The following is a 17,650-nucleotide window of genomic DNA, read 5'->3' as shown; positions in this document are numbered from 1 at the left end:
GATAGATCTGAATTTGCTGGATCCTTCCTTCAATTTCCCCCTTATTTCACAGATGAGTAGACAAGTCATGCAATCTTTTCATGTTCACTGTTGTCTCTTTTACAGATTTATTTTCAGAAACCATACAAGATAAAATATATTTAAGGAAAGTCCATTGTATCTAAATGACCAATAGATTAGCTTCCTGTTCATTCATGGAAACAATTAACTGCACAAATCATAATGGGCTTCGAGACAATGTGAGTCTGATGGTGTACTTCTTCAGAAATGATTGGTACCGTTCTAAATATTTGACCCTTATTAACTTGTTTTTATTAATACTGCTAAGGTGACTACTTAGCTAGCTACCCAGGTAGACCTTACATTTTTCTATTGCTTGACTGTAATGTAAGCAAAGGAAATATCCTTCTCACAATCTGCATCATTTTCATTCTCATAATAATTAGCTTTAGGTCTCAGTGTATTCTCATGATATCTGGACTCCCTTAACATTTCTTCATACCCGTGGAGTATAACCATTCCTCCAACACTTGAAGTATATAGTCTTCCAAAAGCTTAGTTATGTATTGGTCCAGCTGGATAGGTCCTACTCCAGAAAATGCATGTAATGTTTGGCAGATTTAATTTCAAGAGAAGGGTGCCACTGCCATACTTTCAGCATTCTGTTGGGCCACCTGCTTTCAAGAAGAGCCAGAGAGAACTTTAATCACAGTTTGCTGTTTTCTTTGAGATATAGCTACAGAATAATTTCCCTAGTTATCTAGGAAATTCCTCTAGCCTAAGCATTTCCCAATATTAATATACTTGTTCAAGGCAAAATAGTTTGTTTAGGCCGAATTCATTTATTCATTCATGTGGCGTTTTGGTTCAAATTTCGTCCATTCAATAGTTTTGGGAAAAATAATTTAGATGAAATAAAAGAGCACAAAAATGGGCCAATCAGTGTAAAGCAAAATATAAATATTATGTACAGATATTAGGTACATCGGTTTCATAGATCAAGTGAGAAGAAGTAATCAACAGAGGGAAAAGGAGTAGGAGCAGTAAAAAAAAAAACATGGACAGAGAAACTCACATTTACACACAAGTATGCTCAGGCACATACACAGGTACACAATGCCAGAGAAATAGATACACTAATTCAGAGTAATACACACACACACACACACACACACACACACACACACACACACACACACACACACTCTCTCTCTCTCTCTCTCTCTCTGTCACACATAGACATGTACATAACTCTAGACACACAGATGCACTCAGCCCCCCATACAGCTCTCAGCCTTGTCCACACAGAGTCACAGCACACATTCTCATAAACACAACACCCAGTCTACAGACACACATCACTCACAGAAACAGAGCCCCTGGCTCTAGGAGGGAGTCCCAATCTGACACCCTGCCTAGGGCCCTGAGCAACCTTAACGGACCACTGCACACACCGAAAGCACTTCAGCTTTTGGTGTGTGCAGTGGTCCTTTAACCCCTTAAGGACACATGACATGTGTGACATGTCATGATTCCCTTTTATTCCAGAAGTTTGGTCCTTAAGGGGTTAAGGTTGCTTTCTGGGTGAGGAGTATCCTATGTTAATCCCAGTTTATAAAAGTGCTGATTTCTATGAGAAGTTGGCCATTTTATAATTACACTATTTGATACCCCCTGTTTGTCATACAAACAGCCAGGGAGGATTTTTTTTTGTAACCCCATGGACAGAAATCAGAATCACAATTCAAACAAAACTGTTTGCTCATTGTCCTTTTAGTATGTTTTGTAAATTCATCCACATGGTGCTTCAGAGTTAAGGAATTAAGATGATACGCTGATCACCCAAATTGCAAACCTCAATTTGTTTGAATCTGAATGCACAAGTTTAATATTTAACACATTTTAAAAAATATCTATTAAAAAAATAGTACCTCTGTATAGTTTACGTTAGCATTTCCCAAACCAGGAACAGGCTCAACTCTTCCTACATATTACAGGGAATCTCATTTAAACAAACCAAACATACTAGGGACTCAAATGTGTGTGTATATGACATCATATAGATAGAAAGGAAAGTATGCATGCTAATTAGAAGAGTACTCTTCTAGCACAAGTAAATTGAGGCTAATAATGGTTCAATTCCTTTTGTACTCAAGTTACCCATTAATACAGTCAGGTCCATAAATATTGGGACATCGACACAATTCTAATCTTTTTGGCTCTATACACCACCACAATGGATTTGAAATGAAATGAACAAGATGTGCGTTAACTGCAGACTTTCAGCTTTAATTTGAGGGTATTTACATCCAAATCAGGTGAACGGTGTAGGAATTACAACAGTTTGTATATGTACCTCCCACTTTTCAAGGGACCAAAAGTAATTGGCTGCTAAGCTGTTCCATGGCCAGGTATGTGTTATTCCCTCATTCTCTCATTTACAAGGAGCAGATAAAAGGTCCAGAGTTCATTTCAAGTGTGCTATTTGCATTTGGAATCTGTTGCTGTCAACTCTCAATATGAGATCCAAAGAGCTGTCACTATCAGTGAAGCAAGCCATCATTAGGCTGAAAAAACAAAACAAACCCATCAGAGAGATAGCAAAAACATTAGGTGTGGCCAAATCAACTGTTTGGAACATCCTTAAAAAGAAAGAATGCACCGGTGAGCTCAGCAACACCAAAAGACCCGGAAGACCACAGAAAACAACTGTGGTGAATGACCGAAGATTTCTTTCCCTGGTTAAGAAAACACCCTTCACAACAGTTGGCCAGATCAAGAACACTCTCCAGGAGGTAGGTGTATGTGTGTTAAAGTCAACAATCAAGAGAAGACTTCACCAGAGTGAATACAGAGGGTTTACCACAATATGTAAACCATTGGTGAGCCTCAAAAACAGGAAGGCCAGATTAGAGTTTGCCAAACAACACCTAAAAAAGCCTTCACAGTTCTGGAACAACATCCTATGGACAAATGAGACCAAGATCAACTTGTACCAGAGTGATGGTAAGATAAGAGTATGGAGAAGGAAAGGAACTGCTCATGATCCAAAGCATACCACCTCATCAGTGAAGCATGGTGGTGGTAGTGTCATGGCGTGGGCATGTATCGCTGCCAATGGAACTGGTTCTCTTGTATTGAATGATGATGTGACTGCTGACAAAAGCAGCAGGATGAATTCTGAAGGGTTTCGGGCAATATTATCTGCTCATATTCAGCCAAATGCTTCAGAACTCATTGGACAGCGCTTCACAGTGCAGATGGACAATGACCCTAAGCATAAGCAGCCAAAGAGTTTTTTAAGGGAAAGAAGTGGAATGTTATGCAATGGCCAAGTCAATCACCTGACCTGAATCCGATTGAGCATGCATTTCACTTGATGAAGACAAAACGGAAGGGAAAATGCCCCAAGAACAAGCAGGAACTGAGGACAGTTGCAGTAGAGGCCTGGCAGAGCATCACCAGGGATGAAACCCAGCGTCTGGTGATGTCTATGCGTTCCAGACTTCAGGCTGTAATTGACTGCAAAGGACTTGCAACCATGTATTAAAAAGTGAAAGTTTGATTTATGACTGTTAATCTGTCCCATTACTTTTGGTCCCTTAAAAAGTGGGAGGCACATATACAAACTGTTGTAATTCCTACACCATTCACCTGATTTGGATGTAAATACCCTCAAATTAAAGCTGAAAGTCTGCAGTTAAATCACATCTTGTTTGTTTCATTTCAAACCCATTGTGTTGGTGTATAGAGTCAAAAAGATTAGAATTGTGTAGATGTCCCAATATTTATGGACCTGACTGTATGTTTCAAGTGCAAAAGAAATGTGAGCAACTGTATTGTTCATGCAAGTGCAGCCAACAGTAATAAAATGACAAAGGTGGACCTATTAAAAATATACAGTCAGCCACGGCCAGTTGAGGCTTTCAACACCTCCACTTGCATTTCCAGACAAAGGTTATGTCACTACATGCAATGGTTTTATTTATTTATTTGGAAAAGACATATGAGTAATCAAGGTGTGGAAGGTGCAGAAAAACAGCTGACAGATATAAACTCCTGTGTAAGGACTTCTTCTTGTCTTTTATTATTAACTGTGTCCTAAAATGATTCAATGGCTGCATGCCACTGACCCAGGTAAAGGTATCAGAGATTTCTAGTGCTGTCAAGCTAAAAATCAGTACTGCCTGTCTGCAAGGGTACATTATGGTGAAGAAAATCACTTGGCAGATAAATTGTTAAATTTAAAATAAATAAAAGGCAAATTCTGTCATTTTAGTATGTGCATTATGTTTCAAAAAAATTCTTAAATATGTAGAAAATATCACAATGTTGTACATCATATTACTCCAGCATCGAACTCTCCAGGCCCCTGTTGATCATCATAGCAAGGGGTTGGGAGATAGACAGTAGACTTGTGGAATGTTTAAATTCTTCCAAATTGATACAGTTAGGATTTTTAAATTTTTTTTAGTAATTTTTGGTTTTTGAATTATGGGTCAGTTGGAAAACTTGGGTCGATCCGAAATAGCTGATAAAGCCATAGAATTAAGGATTCTATGTGCCTGTAAAGTGTAAATTACAGTAACTATAAATTACTGATTCAAAGTTATTGTTAAGTGAAACTGGTTACTAACATTTTTCAGTTCTTCTTAACTGATACAGTTCAGATTTTTCAAAATAACACAGAATCCATGGCTAGTAGACGGCTAGTAGACGCTAAAGGTTTTTTGAGGCCTGAATGCAGCTCAGAGATTAGTCTAGCTCCCTCTCAAACATGCATGATATGAAGTTCTTTGTAGGTAATACTGCCTTACAACACAAAGCTATCTGTATTATCTAATTAGGACATAAAAGCAAGATGGTGTCATCTTGAGGGGCTGAAATGTAAATATTTGTCAACCTGGACTATTGGCATGCAGGACTCTTCTCACATATGAAATGTTCTCTACTATTAATATTGTATCACACACTCTGCTACAAACCCAAATAGCACAAGATTAATGACATGTAGAAAAAAAATAGAAAATCCTCTTTTATATGTAATGTGCAAATTATCAATTTTTCCAGGCTCAAAATATGCATGTTGCCACATTAGCTGTAATTTAAAATGTCATTTTCAAAAAACATTCAAATAAAAATATAATTCAAAAATCCAAGACTCAGTGGAAGTCAGCCTGACACTGACTACAAACCTGTCAGAACTCATTATGGGTTATGTGTACTCCAAATATAATGAGGTGCTGAATTTTAGCTAAAATGTTGAATACACAAGTAAACCATGAAAGACTGCAGTCTTATAATATGTGCATTGACTCAGGGCATGGATATTAATTCAAAATGCATTATTAACTAATTTGCACATCTGCGCTTTCAATGTATTTATACAGCATAAACTCTCGAAGTGTTAAAGTAATCGTATTTTCTTGTTTTAATTGAAAATTGTGGTTTCATTAACTCATTCCCTTGTGTGTGCTCAAGAAACTCATGAACAATCTGCAAAATAAGTATTCAAAAACAATAGCATTCAAATTGTTAAAATATAAAAAAGCACTTAATACACAATAAAAGAAAAAAAGTAAAAATTACTATAAAACTCTGCTTTATTCCATTAATGGATCCATCACCTCAAAGCAACCTCTGTACATTTAGGTTTCGGACAAATATTTCACTTTGCCTGAAAAAAGGGACAGCATCTATGCACCAAAACCACTTCATTAAGATGAAGTCATTTTGCTACATAAGAGTGTCCCTTTAATAGTTTTTTACTATATAAATAACTGCAGTAGAGACTACTATACCCAGGTTTTATCACTTGCTGATTATACACTTCGACCAATTGGTTTCTATTTTATGGTACTGTTTTCTGTACAATAGCGCAGCCCTTAACTCCTCTTTTCTCCTCCTATCTTACTAAGGGTCTTGAGGGATTCCCTTTTTAGGGTTGCTGCTTTCTTCTCTGTTATTAAGCGCAGACTCTTCCCCTCTGTTTTTATAATATATATATATATATATATATATATATATATATATATATATTTATATATATAAATATCTCCCACAATCAAGTTTTCTATTGTAGCTGCAATGCTTTCCTAAGATCAGTTTGACTCTCTGAAAATTGTAATGTAGCTATTTTGCTGAATTAATAGTTTATCTTAGTATATAATAGAAAGGACCATTATGATTGTTTTACTTTGAAAAAGCTAATGTGATTGATATGCCCCTTTAAAAAATAAAAAAAAATGAGAACCACAGGATTAACTGTAGAATACATTTCTTGCAGGTCTGGATTAACATAGGGGCTAAAGGAGCTGAGGCTCCAGGCACATGCCCCAGGAATAGGCCCGTTGATTTATATATAATTTTTTTCTTATTTTTTTTACTGTCATTAGTTGCATGCCTGCATAACTTATTGCTCATGCAGTCCCTCAGGCAGACCTGACTCCTTTCCAGCTGGGTTTGCCCCTTTGGGTGGTGCTTGTGATGTGATTTGCATCACCGTCTTACCTACTTTTACCCTGTCCACCAGTTTACGCTTCACAAGACACCAATGTTGGGGGTATGGATAGGTTTGAGAGATGAAAGCAAGAGATTAGTGTAGGATATTTGTATTTAATAAATACATTCTATGAATTTCTTTCTGGCACCTCCTCCACCGGATAAAAGACACTTGGGAGGTATGCCATCTTTACTGTTTTCTGTTGCTAAGATTCTGTAATAAGACTTATTATAATTTTCAGCACCAGGCCCTGATTTCTTGTGAACGGCCATATACACTGGTACAGAAGGACAAATGACTGGCTTCCACATCACATTAACTGGAGCATTACATTTATTTATTTGACGTAAAACATTATTATTGCAGCTTCATTTTTATCTCACCTTTGATGCTTCTTCTATAGTGGAGTCCCATCGTTTTATTCTTATAATGAACTGCATATTCAACATTGTCATGATCCCACTAAATGTGCTTCTTATTTTAGGGGAAAGTATATCAAAGTGGTCTTCAAAGCTGGTTTTCCCAGGTATATCCCTTTTGTTAAGCAGTTTCTTCACACCATTTCCAATCTGTAACATGGTCATATCCTTATCAAACATAAAATGAAATGGAAAAGTCTTGGCGAAAATTGGAGCAGAAATAACAACATATGACTGTGGTTTACAAGGTGATAAGGAGGGGCGAATATTTTTCATTTGAGCAGAGTACAGTAAGTAGGGTTCCTTAATAAATTCGTTGCCTTCACTAAAACAATGCGGAATCAACTTCACTTCCACTTCAGTTTCATACATAATATATGCTGCAGCTTTAATTATTCCAGGTAGGATTAATATAGTTATATTCTTAGGGAAAAAATAGTACACATTTAAGAAATCTTGATCTTTTTCCAAGCACAAAATTGAGCCTTCCTCTAGTCCACTACTTTTTTCCTGTGACCGCGATTGGCCACTCTGCTTCAAATGAGTACTGAAGCTATTTAAGAAGTCCTTCAACGTGCCTGCCACTACTTCCAAAATATGTTCATCTTCATCATAGCATAATCTAAAGAGTTCTTCACCCAGACATGCTTTGATACTTTCTACTGGAACACCTGAAATTGGAAAACATTTGAACATATCAATATGTGGTTGAGATATAGTTTGTTAAATTAGTAATGGACAAAAGCCAAAATAAAGGGTTTCTGAACTGTGTAAACTAGCAATTTGCTTTTTTGGGCCTTGGTTAAAGGGCCTTGTTCAGAAAAATCTCAAAACAATAGGCCTTGATTTAATATTTTTGGATAACATTTCAAACAATGTAATATTTTAGAATTTTTTTTTTTTTAAATCTTTATTTTGTTGAGACTTTATGTTAATCAGTACAGAAAGGAAAAGTGGAGTTAATGCAAGTATACATGTTCCAATTATGTAGATGACATATTAACTCTCGAACAAACTGTCTAATTTTTTCAAGTTTTATGTAGATTATTATTATTATTATGATATTTATATAGCACCATCAAATTCCGCAGTGCTTTACAATGGGTGGACGAACAGACATGTAGTTATAACCAGACAAGTTGGACACACAGGAACAGAGGGGTTGAGGGCCCTGCTCAATGAGCTTACATGCTAGAGGGAATGGGGTAAAATTACACTAAAAGGTAAGGATAGTATTAGACTAGTGACAGTTGCAGAAGAGGAATCAGTCAGGAGCTATTAACAGTTTAATTGATACGCTTTTATGAAGAAGTGGGTTTTTAACGATTTTTTGACGGAGTGGAGACTGGGTGAGCATCTAACGGAGGAGGATAAACAAGATTCTTTGCTAGGAATAACAAACTATTCTATATGGTGATGCATAGTAGTTAACAGGTAGTTCAGCGCAGTTTATCAGTTAAATAAGAGAGTCTTACAAAGTACAAATTAAGTTAAAGAGGGGCGGGGCCGGTCGCCAGGCTGAACAGCAGCAGAACATCATGGCTCCTGGCCTGGGCCCAGGAAAATGGCTAAAAAACAGCACACAAACTGCCATTAAGCTGGATTGCTCGACATATAATTGGAGAGAAACACATAAGCTATCCGAAGATGCCAAACTGAAACAAGTAATGAAATGGGAACACTGAGTTTACTAAAGCGGGCCTACGCACCATAAAGAGCCTGAACGAGTGAGGCACCTGAAAGCACACGGATAATAACCCAACAGGCCAGGGTAGACGGATTCCCGGCTACAGTACCTCCACAGAGGACAAAGACACGAGGGGGGGCCTGGCCCCGCTTCCCCCCCCTGGCCGGTGGGGGTAATCCCGGCCACATGGGGAAGACACACTCCAGGGCGGGAGATACCGCGTGGAGACTACGCCGATCCCTTAAACAGGCAAAGGCCACCAGACTGGGGCCCGCCTGAAGACTTACCCCAAAGGAGGGGGACCGCAGAGGACTTAATAGGGGAGACTGACCTAGGCACCTCATGCAGGCTTTGGCGATACCGGGCGCCGGATGGACCCTGAGCACCTGAGCCTCTGGGTCTGAGGGGTCCCCGGAGAGCTTTAGTCTCTGATGCCGCGAGCCCGGTGGGGCGGGACCAACACTGACCTCCCGACGGGCCGGTGGTCGAGGAGGATGGCCACAAGCTCCAAATATGTGGCCGGCACCGGGTGAGACAACGGAGTGCACGCTCTAAAAGGACTCACGTGAAGCTGGGGAGGTGCAGGGAGCGGACGACCCGCGGACTTTTGTGTTGGGGTCCAGAGGACAGTTTGCGCTCCTGAGTGCCCACAGTGCCGCGGGGGACCTGGCAGGCGGGTGGAGGTCGGCAAGAGGAAGACAAAAGGAGGCCTGGTGACCCGGGGACAGTATGATAGCGACGCAGTGAGAGACTCCCCTCAGATGGCCAAGCAGGCCGACATGGTGATCCAGCCATGCATAGTTACCATTTTTCATTTATTTTCTTGCACTCTGGTAAACGAACATTGAGCAATATAACTCACATTTTTCATTTCTACGTTCACATCTACTCAATAGTTAGCTGGCATATATATCCACTTAGTTTAACTATCACATGATATATTTTGAAAAGCTGCTTATTTAAACACGCGCCAAAACGTAAATTTAATATCTAAAAGCAAAAGATTAACTTTTTCTCGCTGACTTACATTGCCTGATTACTATATAACATTCTTGCCGCATGTGTTTAAGGCTATATAGCTAGGACTTGGCTTCATCGACAGTAATTACTTGGTGTTAAACTGCTTTAAAGCCAGACCAAACATTAAATGGGAGCCTTCCTGAGCTGATCTTCACTTCTTTAGCTAGACTTTGTTATCAAATACAGCACTATCTGTTTAGTCATAGTTTAATGATGTGCCCTTTAGTTAAGCCATAGTTTAACTCATCGCTGCCAACATGAGTGGACGTACTATCGGGGTGCTGCACATTACCTAGTAATACTAAGTAGATTCATAAAACTTTATTTAACATACTTTAGACTGGCCCATTAGAATTTAGCAAAAACTGCAGTGCATAAACTTCAGTTCAGATCTAGCTCAAACTTTTACTGCTCACATATGCCGACTGAACAATAGGATACTTAGAATGGCTTATTATTACTAATGTCGGAACTGATGTGCATTATGTTATCTACCTAACCTTCAGTATGTAACTTATGTTCAAATGCTTTAACCTTTTCGCCTTACTAGGCATTGACTGTTCTAATTTGTTCATATATAATGCACTTAGTGGCATGTGCTTATTAAGTATGTTTATTATGGTTCGCATACCTCCCCTGCGTGGGAAAACTGCTTTTCATATGAACCAATAAAAAATATTTAAAACAAATTGAGTTAAACAGTGGGTCATGAGAGATGCAGGCTATATGCACTGTGGATGATTAACATAATGCGTTTAGTGAAATAGAGGCAGGGTTAACATCGAGCATGTTAGGCATTATAGGATGCTTAAAATAGATGTACAGGGGGTGTGGCTTGAACGCTGAAGCGGATGGTTGCACTGCACTAGAGCTCTGCTTCTAGACTAGCTCAAAAGCGACTTCACACTACAATCCAACCCGATAATAGCCGATACATACCTCCATAACATGGTCCAGCAGAAGGGTAAGAAGCACCCCGAGCGGGGAGACAAGCCTGGCTTCTTTGCGGCCCGACCGGCTCAAGCTAAGGCCTCAGGCCCGCACGAGGTTGACCAATATGGCGGCTGGGACGATACACTGCCCTTACAGGCATCGCCTGTCCCGGGAAACATGCCGGTCACGCAAGACATGCTCAAGGCATGTCTGGAGGAAATGTCCGAAAAGCTGCTAAGGAACATTCAATCCTCCGTTAAGGAACTGCGAAAAGATCTACAAGAGCTGCGGGAGAGAACAGCGCATATTGAGCACCGCATGGGTGAATACTCTAAAGCCCATAATTTCATGGCTGACCATGTCCAAAATCTAGAGAAACAACTGGCGGCATTCAACCTAAAAATAGCTGATTTTGAGGACAGTAAAGCAAGTGGAACCTGTACCACAAATGACAATGTTTAATTGCTCTACAGGTTTTGGGGGAAGCAAAGGGGGGAAGTGGGAGGTATCATGAATGTAACGCACCTCAGAGTAAGCCAATTGCCACAACTACTCGGAGGGGTCTCACAAATCCTTCATGTTACTCACACCCTCCACGGCCTTACAGAGTCTGAGATAAACCTCACACTCAAGCTGCAATCTGGGAAAGCTAACACAACCCCCCACGTGGAGTAACGCCATGGCCCGCATAACCCGGGTCCCCCTAAGACCTTAATCCCTAAGGAACATTAACAACCCTACTAAGAAAGGCTAAGAGTGCAACGCTCTGTACTCTATAGTGACTCAGAAACTCCAAGACTGTCACTTGTTAATGTTTTATGTTTTGGTTCGGATCATTAGGTACCTATGAGTATATGTAATGGGCTAGTTGCCTGTGATCTATTGTTTATTGTTTGATGCACAATTATTTCCAGTTGCCAACCTTCACAGTGCCTACTGCAGGCACTGAGCCCATTCCAGGCATAGCGGTTTCCACCGCAATCTACTATCTTTATCTTCTTCTTTATCTAACTGTTCTATTCTTCCGCCCCCTTTTTCTAACTGTTCTATTCTTCTGCCCTTCCCGATGCCAGCTAGGGGATATGCGACACTACTTATCCAGCACTGGATGAGGACCGAGTGCATTGGGGTGCGACATGCCTTGTGATCTGGTCAAATCTCAACAAGACTGATGTGACGAAGGTAGAATGTAGTCCAGACACACTTATTACCTCTTCTACACTCATTGTACTATCCGGGGTTCCCACCGACGAGCCTCCTGGGGGCGAGACGCGGGGAACCACCGGATCATCTGGCAGGGACATATAGCACATACCTCGTTACACATCCAATTATGAAAATTCTTAGCCATAATGTTAGGGGGCTGAACACCCCAGTAAAACGCCATCACCTGTACCGTGACCTTTACAAGACTTCACCAGACGTGGTATGCTTCCAGGAGACACACCTGACAAGCACCCTTGCCTTAAACCTCTAATTTAGAGTTTAAACAGTGCAGGTCTGGAGGGGAATGTTGATAGTACGTGGGGACTTTAACCACATTTTAGATCCCGGACTAGATTCCTGCAGGGGACTGACAGCTCTGATACAAACACATAACACACAAACTTGCCAAACGTACCAAAAACTGCTGGATGAACACAACCTATACGACACCTGGAGAGTTCTTCATCCAAACGAGAGGGACTGTACGTACTTCTCACAAGTGCATAACTCCTACACCCGTATCGATAGATTTCTGGTTGAGGGACAACATCTTACTCAGGTGCTAGCTAGCACCATAGCGACCATCACATAGTCAGACCTCGCCCCCTTAACCTTAGACTTGAAACACAAATTCAATAGCCATAACAAGGGACCATGGCGTCTAAATGAAACCCTGCTGCATGACCCTACATTCACCAAACACATAGAAGATTCCCTTACCAATTACTTCAGGGAAAACACTATATCGGATGCATCTCCAGAGATGACTTGGTTTGCGCACAAATCTGTTATTAGGGGTGAACTAATTAGGAGAGCACACTTTTCTAAACAAACCTGGCCCGTCTAATACATTAAATGGTACAAAACATTGCACGACCTCAAACAAAACCAACTGACTCCATCCATGGAGTTAATCCACAAAATCAAAGAGGCACAAGACAACCTACAAGCGTTCACGCTCCAAAAGGTGGGACTATCAATGCGAAAACTCAAAGCCACACATTACTCCCAAGGGAACAGAGTGAGTAGAGTCCTCACTCAAAGACTCAGAGACAGGCAAGCCACCTCTAAAATAGCATATGTCCAAGCAGCTACAGGAGAAGAAAGCATAGCTCCTAAAGCTATCAACAATTCATTTGCGGCCTATTATTAGTCAATATATAATTTCAAAAAACAACATTCAAACCCTACTATGTCGGCAGAGACCATTGATTATTATTTACAGTTATTTATTTTCGTATTTCCCTTTTTTAGTTTACATTTTTATTTATCTATATCCATACTAGCATTTTTACAGTCTCTTATACATTCCTTCTGATTTCTCTCTTGGTCTATGCTCTTATTCTTACTGCTGCTTTTATCTATATTTCTATATTGATTTATGTCCTTTCCATATTCATTTATCTTTATTTATTAATTATTATTTTCATTCTTTATTCTTTATCTCCAAGTTTATTTCCTAAATCTTATATTGGTTCAATTTCTTTTTTTACTTTGCACACCAATCAATTTCCTCTGCACCTATTCCTTATACTTTTACATTGCTTTACATTTTCACTTCTTATTAGATCTCCTGGTACGTGTAGGGCTAACCACCTATATTTGTTGATATTACCTTTTATGCCTTTTTGGGGGGCTATTTATACTAGTTGAGATCTTTTTATTTTTCATCACTAATCCTTACCATTTTCTCCACTTATCAGGGCTAGTTTTTTTCTAACCAAGCCTAGTATATCTCCATCCCCATTACCTTTAAGTGTTGAGATTATGGCTCTCAATAGAGATTTAGAGCATATTACCGTAGATCTGTCAGAAGGACATTTTTTGATCATATTTTAACTGAAAGTCTGCCAGAAACAATCCAAGTTACTTACACTTTAGAAATACCTAAAGTTATAGACACCAGATCACTAATTCACAAATTAGGCCAACTAATGGAGAAGGAAGTCCATGTCTGGTGGGACATGGCCAGCTTCGAATTTTATGTGTCCAATAACCTAGTTCCAAGGGGACTTAGATTATACAAACCGCTGAATTATAAGAAGGATGACCTTAATACTCATATTAAATGGGACCAACTTCTTCATAAGGGTTCCCTATTACTGATGATTTTTCTAATTAATGAGAAAAAGAAAGACTTAGAACAATTAGAAAAATAAATTAAGGAGTTAAGAGATACCCTTATCCCTATGGTAGAAGAGGGTTCTTATACTGAATTACTAGACTCAGTTGAAAGAAAGGTCAAAGATTTAGAAATCAGAATCACGGAAATTAAGAAGAAAAAATTGCTGAGAGATAAAGAGGACTATGAGAAAAGGAGACAAAGGAACTGGAATAGATCTAGAGATCAGACCCGAAACCAACATAGAGATCTGAATCATCAGAATAGACGCCCTCCAACTGTTCAGCAATATAGAACGTCAAGATACCAACCTGAATTTCAGCGAAGATACCAACCTTCTAGAACTCACACCTATTTTCATCAAAGTAGGAACCATGACAATTATACACCACAGAGAAGAAGAGACCAGCACTCAAGAAGAGTGTATGAAGTTCACTCATCCTATAGAAGAAAAGAAACAACAAAACATGTGAATCCACCTATCAGAAGGTATACATCACCCAGAAGATCTGATGAGAGAGTTGATCCTCAATCAGAGATCCCCCAACCTAAGAACACAGCTACCAACCCTATCCCAAATGCTCATGTCTCCAAGCATCCCATCCTGACTGATTTTTTAGGCCAACGCAGGGAAAAACTCTTCTCCCCCAAACGAACCTGGCAAGAGAAGAGGGACCCAAACCGTTCTCCCATCCTAAGAAAAAGGGGAAGAAGGGAAGAAGAAGAAGACCACGAAGGAAGACCCCAGAGTCCGGGCCGACGGAACCTATAGGTGTTTTCAATTTATCAGACAGAGTCCTGATTAATGATGAACTCCAATTATTACAGAAAGGACTAAAATTTGCCCCTAACTCTAACAATTCCAAATTTAACATCTTCATCGATTTACGCAAATTTTTGAGGAAACTTACTATCAAGAAATTCTTTATTGAAAACACCTTTCAAGTGAAAGATCATCCCTCGTCTTACTCACCCACCGAATTGCATCCGAGGTCAACTTTTTATCCCCAACAAGTGAAGAACGATTATATCAAGGTGCTTGAAAAACAGATGGTCAAAGATCTAAGAACTCTGAAAGACAAACCTACGGTAAAAGACAATTTGACGAGGAAAGAAAGAACAGCCATGAAAGTTCTCATGGAGGACGATCAAATAATCATCAGACCAGCAGACAAAGGTGGAGGCCTAGTGGTCATGAACCTATGCGATTATATAGCGGAAAGTGAAAGGCTCCTTAGTGATACCAACACCTATTCTATTTTATTGAATAATCTGTGCGAAGACTATAAGAATGAACTACTTTCCCTATTAGAAGATGGTAAATCCAGAGGGATTCTCGATAGAAAGGAATTTGATTATGTCAACTGTAAACATCCAAGGCTGGCGGTCTTCTATCACCTCCCAAAAATTCATGAGAGGCTAGACAACCCCCCGGGAAGACCCATTATTTCGGGCATTGGTTCTTTGACGTCCAATCTTTCTGAGTATGTTGATACATTTTTACAAGAGCCTGTAACAAAGCTGAAATCATATTTAAGAGACACCACACAAATTATCAACATTCTCTCCAAGATTAAATGGCAAAAAGGATACATACTCGTTACTGCGGATGTGACATCACTATACACAGTGATCGAGCATCTACAGGGGTGCAAAGCAATTCAATACTCCCTAGCCACATATTCGGAACTCAAAAATTACCAGATAGATTTTCTGGTCAGATGTGTGGCATCCTAGTCACAACTATTTTGGGGCAAACTGAAAATGTTACCTTCAAACTGAAGGCAGTGCCATGGGGACCAGATTTGCGCCTAGCTACGCTAACCTATTTATGGGAAAATGGGAAGTTTGACCAGGTTCGCCCCCAGTTATGCCAACATATATATGAGAAGGTGGGAAGACCTTTTCGTGTGGTGCGGGCATGCCTGGAGGGGGAATCTAGTCCTATGGCGGCGATATATAGATGACAGGATCAGCATTTGGAATGGGTCCCATGAGTCTTTTAATATATTTGTGGAATACCTCATTCAAAACTCTTTTAATTTAAAATTTACACCAGGATGGCATAAACACACAATACATTTTTTTGATCTTACTTTATTTTACGAAGGGGATAAAGTAAAATCAAAATGTTATTTTAAAAAAACTGATGGTAATAGTTATGTGCACAGAAAAAGTTGCCACCACAAACCGTGGCTGAGAAGTATTGCAAAGAGTCAACTTACTAGAGTAAGACACAATTGCTCTAACTGACAAGATTTTAGGATTCAAGCAGGACATATCAAAAACAAATTGGTCAAAAAAGGGTACGATAAGAACACAATCGAGAGCGAGATTAAGATTATTGCCCACAAGGACAGAAACGATCTATTAATGGACCATCCAAGGAGTATCCCCAATGAAAAGTTTAAATACTCCTTTATTACAAGGTATTACACTGATCACTGGAAGATAAAAAAAATTCCTGAATACATTCTGGCCTATATTATTACAGGACCCAGTTAAAGGCAGTGTCATACCTAATCGCCCACCTATCATATACAAAAAAAATCTAAACCTAAAAAACCTTATAACACCTAGTTACCCTAAGAAGGGCACTTCTACAACTAATAAAAGCATCCGACACACATATAAAGGGTTCAAAGGATGTCAAATGTGCAGGGTGTGTTCTAGAATGAATCTGGGACAATTTTTGAATTCTGAGAGTAATGTCAGCCACAACAATTTCCCAATAAAATTTGGGATCAGTTGCCATACGGACTTTGTTATCTATTTGTGGGGAAAACCAAAAGACATCTTAAAGTACGTCTGATGGAACATATCAACACCATCAGGAAATGCATTACCACCCATACTGTTCCTGTCCACTGCAATTCATGTCCTGTGTTCAACATGAGGGATTTCCGTGGTATGGGTATTGAACAGGTATCTTCCTATTGGAGGGGGGGTGATAGCGAATTAAAACTATCCCAAAGAGAGACATACTGGATATATCAACTCTAAAACCCAAGGGTATGAACGTAGATGTGGATCTGGTCTGTTTTATGTCTTAACTCTGTGGTTGATGGTTTTCACTACACCCTCCTATTCATATGTTTTCTGTTTCTTTTATTTTCTCATCACTTTTATATACAGGTTTTTTTTATATAATTTAAGACATTATGTCCAAAAGCTGAATGTCTGCTTTTGTATATCATTTATAAAGGAGCATTCCATATCTCACCTTTCCTTACTGATTAATTTTGTCATTGAGTCAATAATATATATATATATATATATATATATATATATATATATATATATATATATATATATATATATATCTTTTCATTTTTAAATGTACATGTACATATTGTCATAAACATTTTTTTATATTAGTTTTTATATAATTCTTTAATTTTTTATTTGTCCATATTTCTATGGAACACCTATGACCATCTTGCCATTTATTTAGCAAGAATTTGGCATATGATATGTCTTATCTAACAGACCACTTATATGGTGGATATTTTTTATTTATTTTTTATATATATAATTATTTTTATATTATTATCGTTTATGATTATTTTTTCATTCTAATATACTCCTTAACGTATAATATTTACCACATACAGTCAATAATTTCGAGATTACTCCAGATATATACTAAGGGCATTTTACAGTGAGATATTGTTTTCTCTACTTTATCTGAAATACGTTTTCTATGCACTATCTAATAAGCAATTTTCATACTTTCTCCTCATTTAAAGATCTAACAGTTC

At 38.9% G+C, this 17,650-nt stretch overlaps 1 protein-coding gene across 1 annotated transcript in view; it reads right to left on the bottom strand.

The window, feature by feature from the left end:
• The window catches only part of GUCY1A1 (guanylate cyclase 1 soluble subunit alpha 1), a 59,770-nt gene that overhangs the window by 21,745 nt on the left and 20,375 nt on the right, over nt 1-17,650 (bottom strand). The window contains exon 4 of the mRNA XM_063460102.1: nt 6,886-7,592. Within this exon, the coding sequence (XP_063316172.1) occupies nt 6,886-7,592 (707 nt within the window). The remainder of the gene's footprint in view (nt 1-6,885; nt 7,593-17,650) is intronic.

Source organism: Pelobates fuscus, chromosome 6 (genome assembly GCF_036172605.1).
Source record: "Pelobates fuscus isolate aPelFus1 chromosome 6, aPelFus1.pri, whole genome shotgun sequence".
Taxonomy (NCBI): Eukaryota; Metazoa; Chordata; class Amphibia; order Anura; family Pelobatidae; genus Pelobates; species Pelobates fuscus.
Note: the sequence above shows the minus strand (reverse complement) of the source record. Positions and strands in the feature narration are given on the sequence as shown.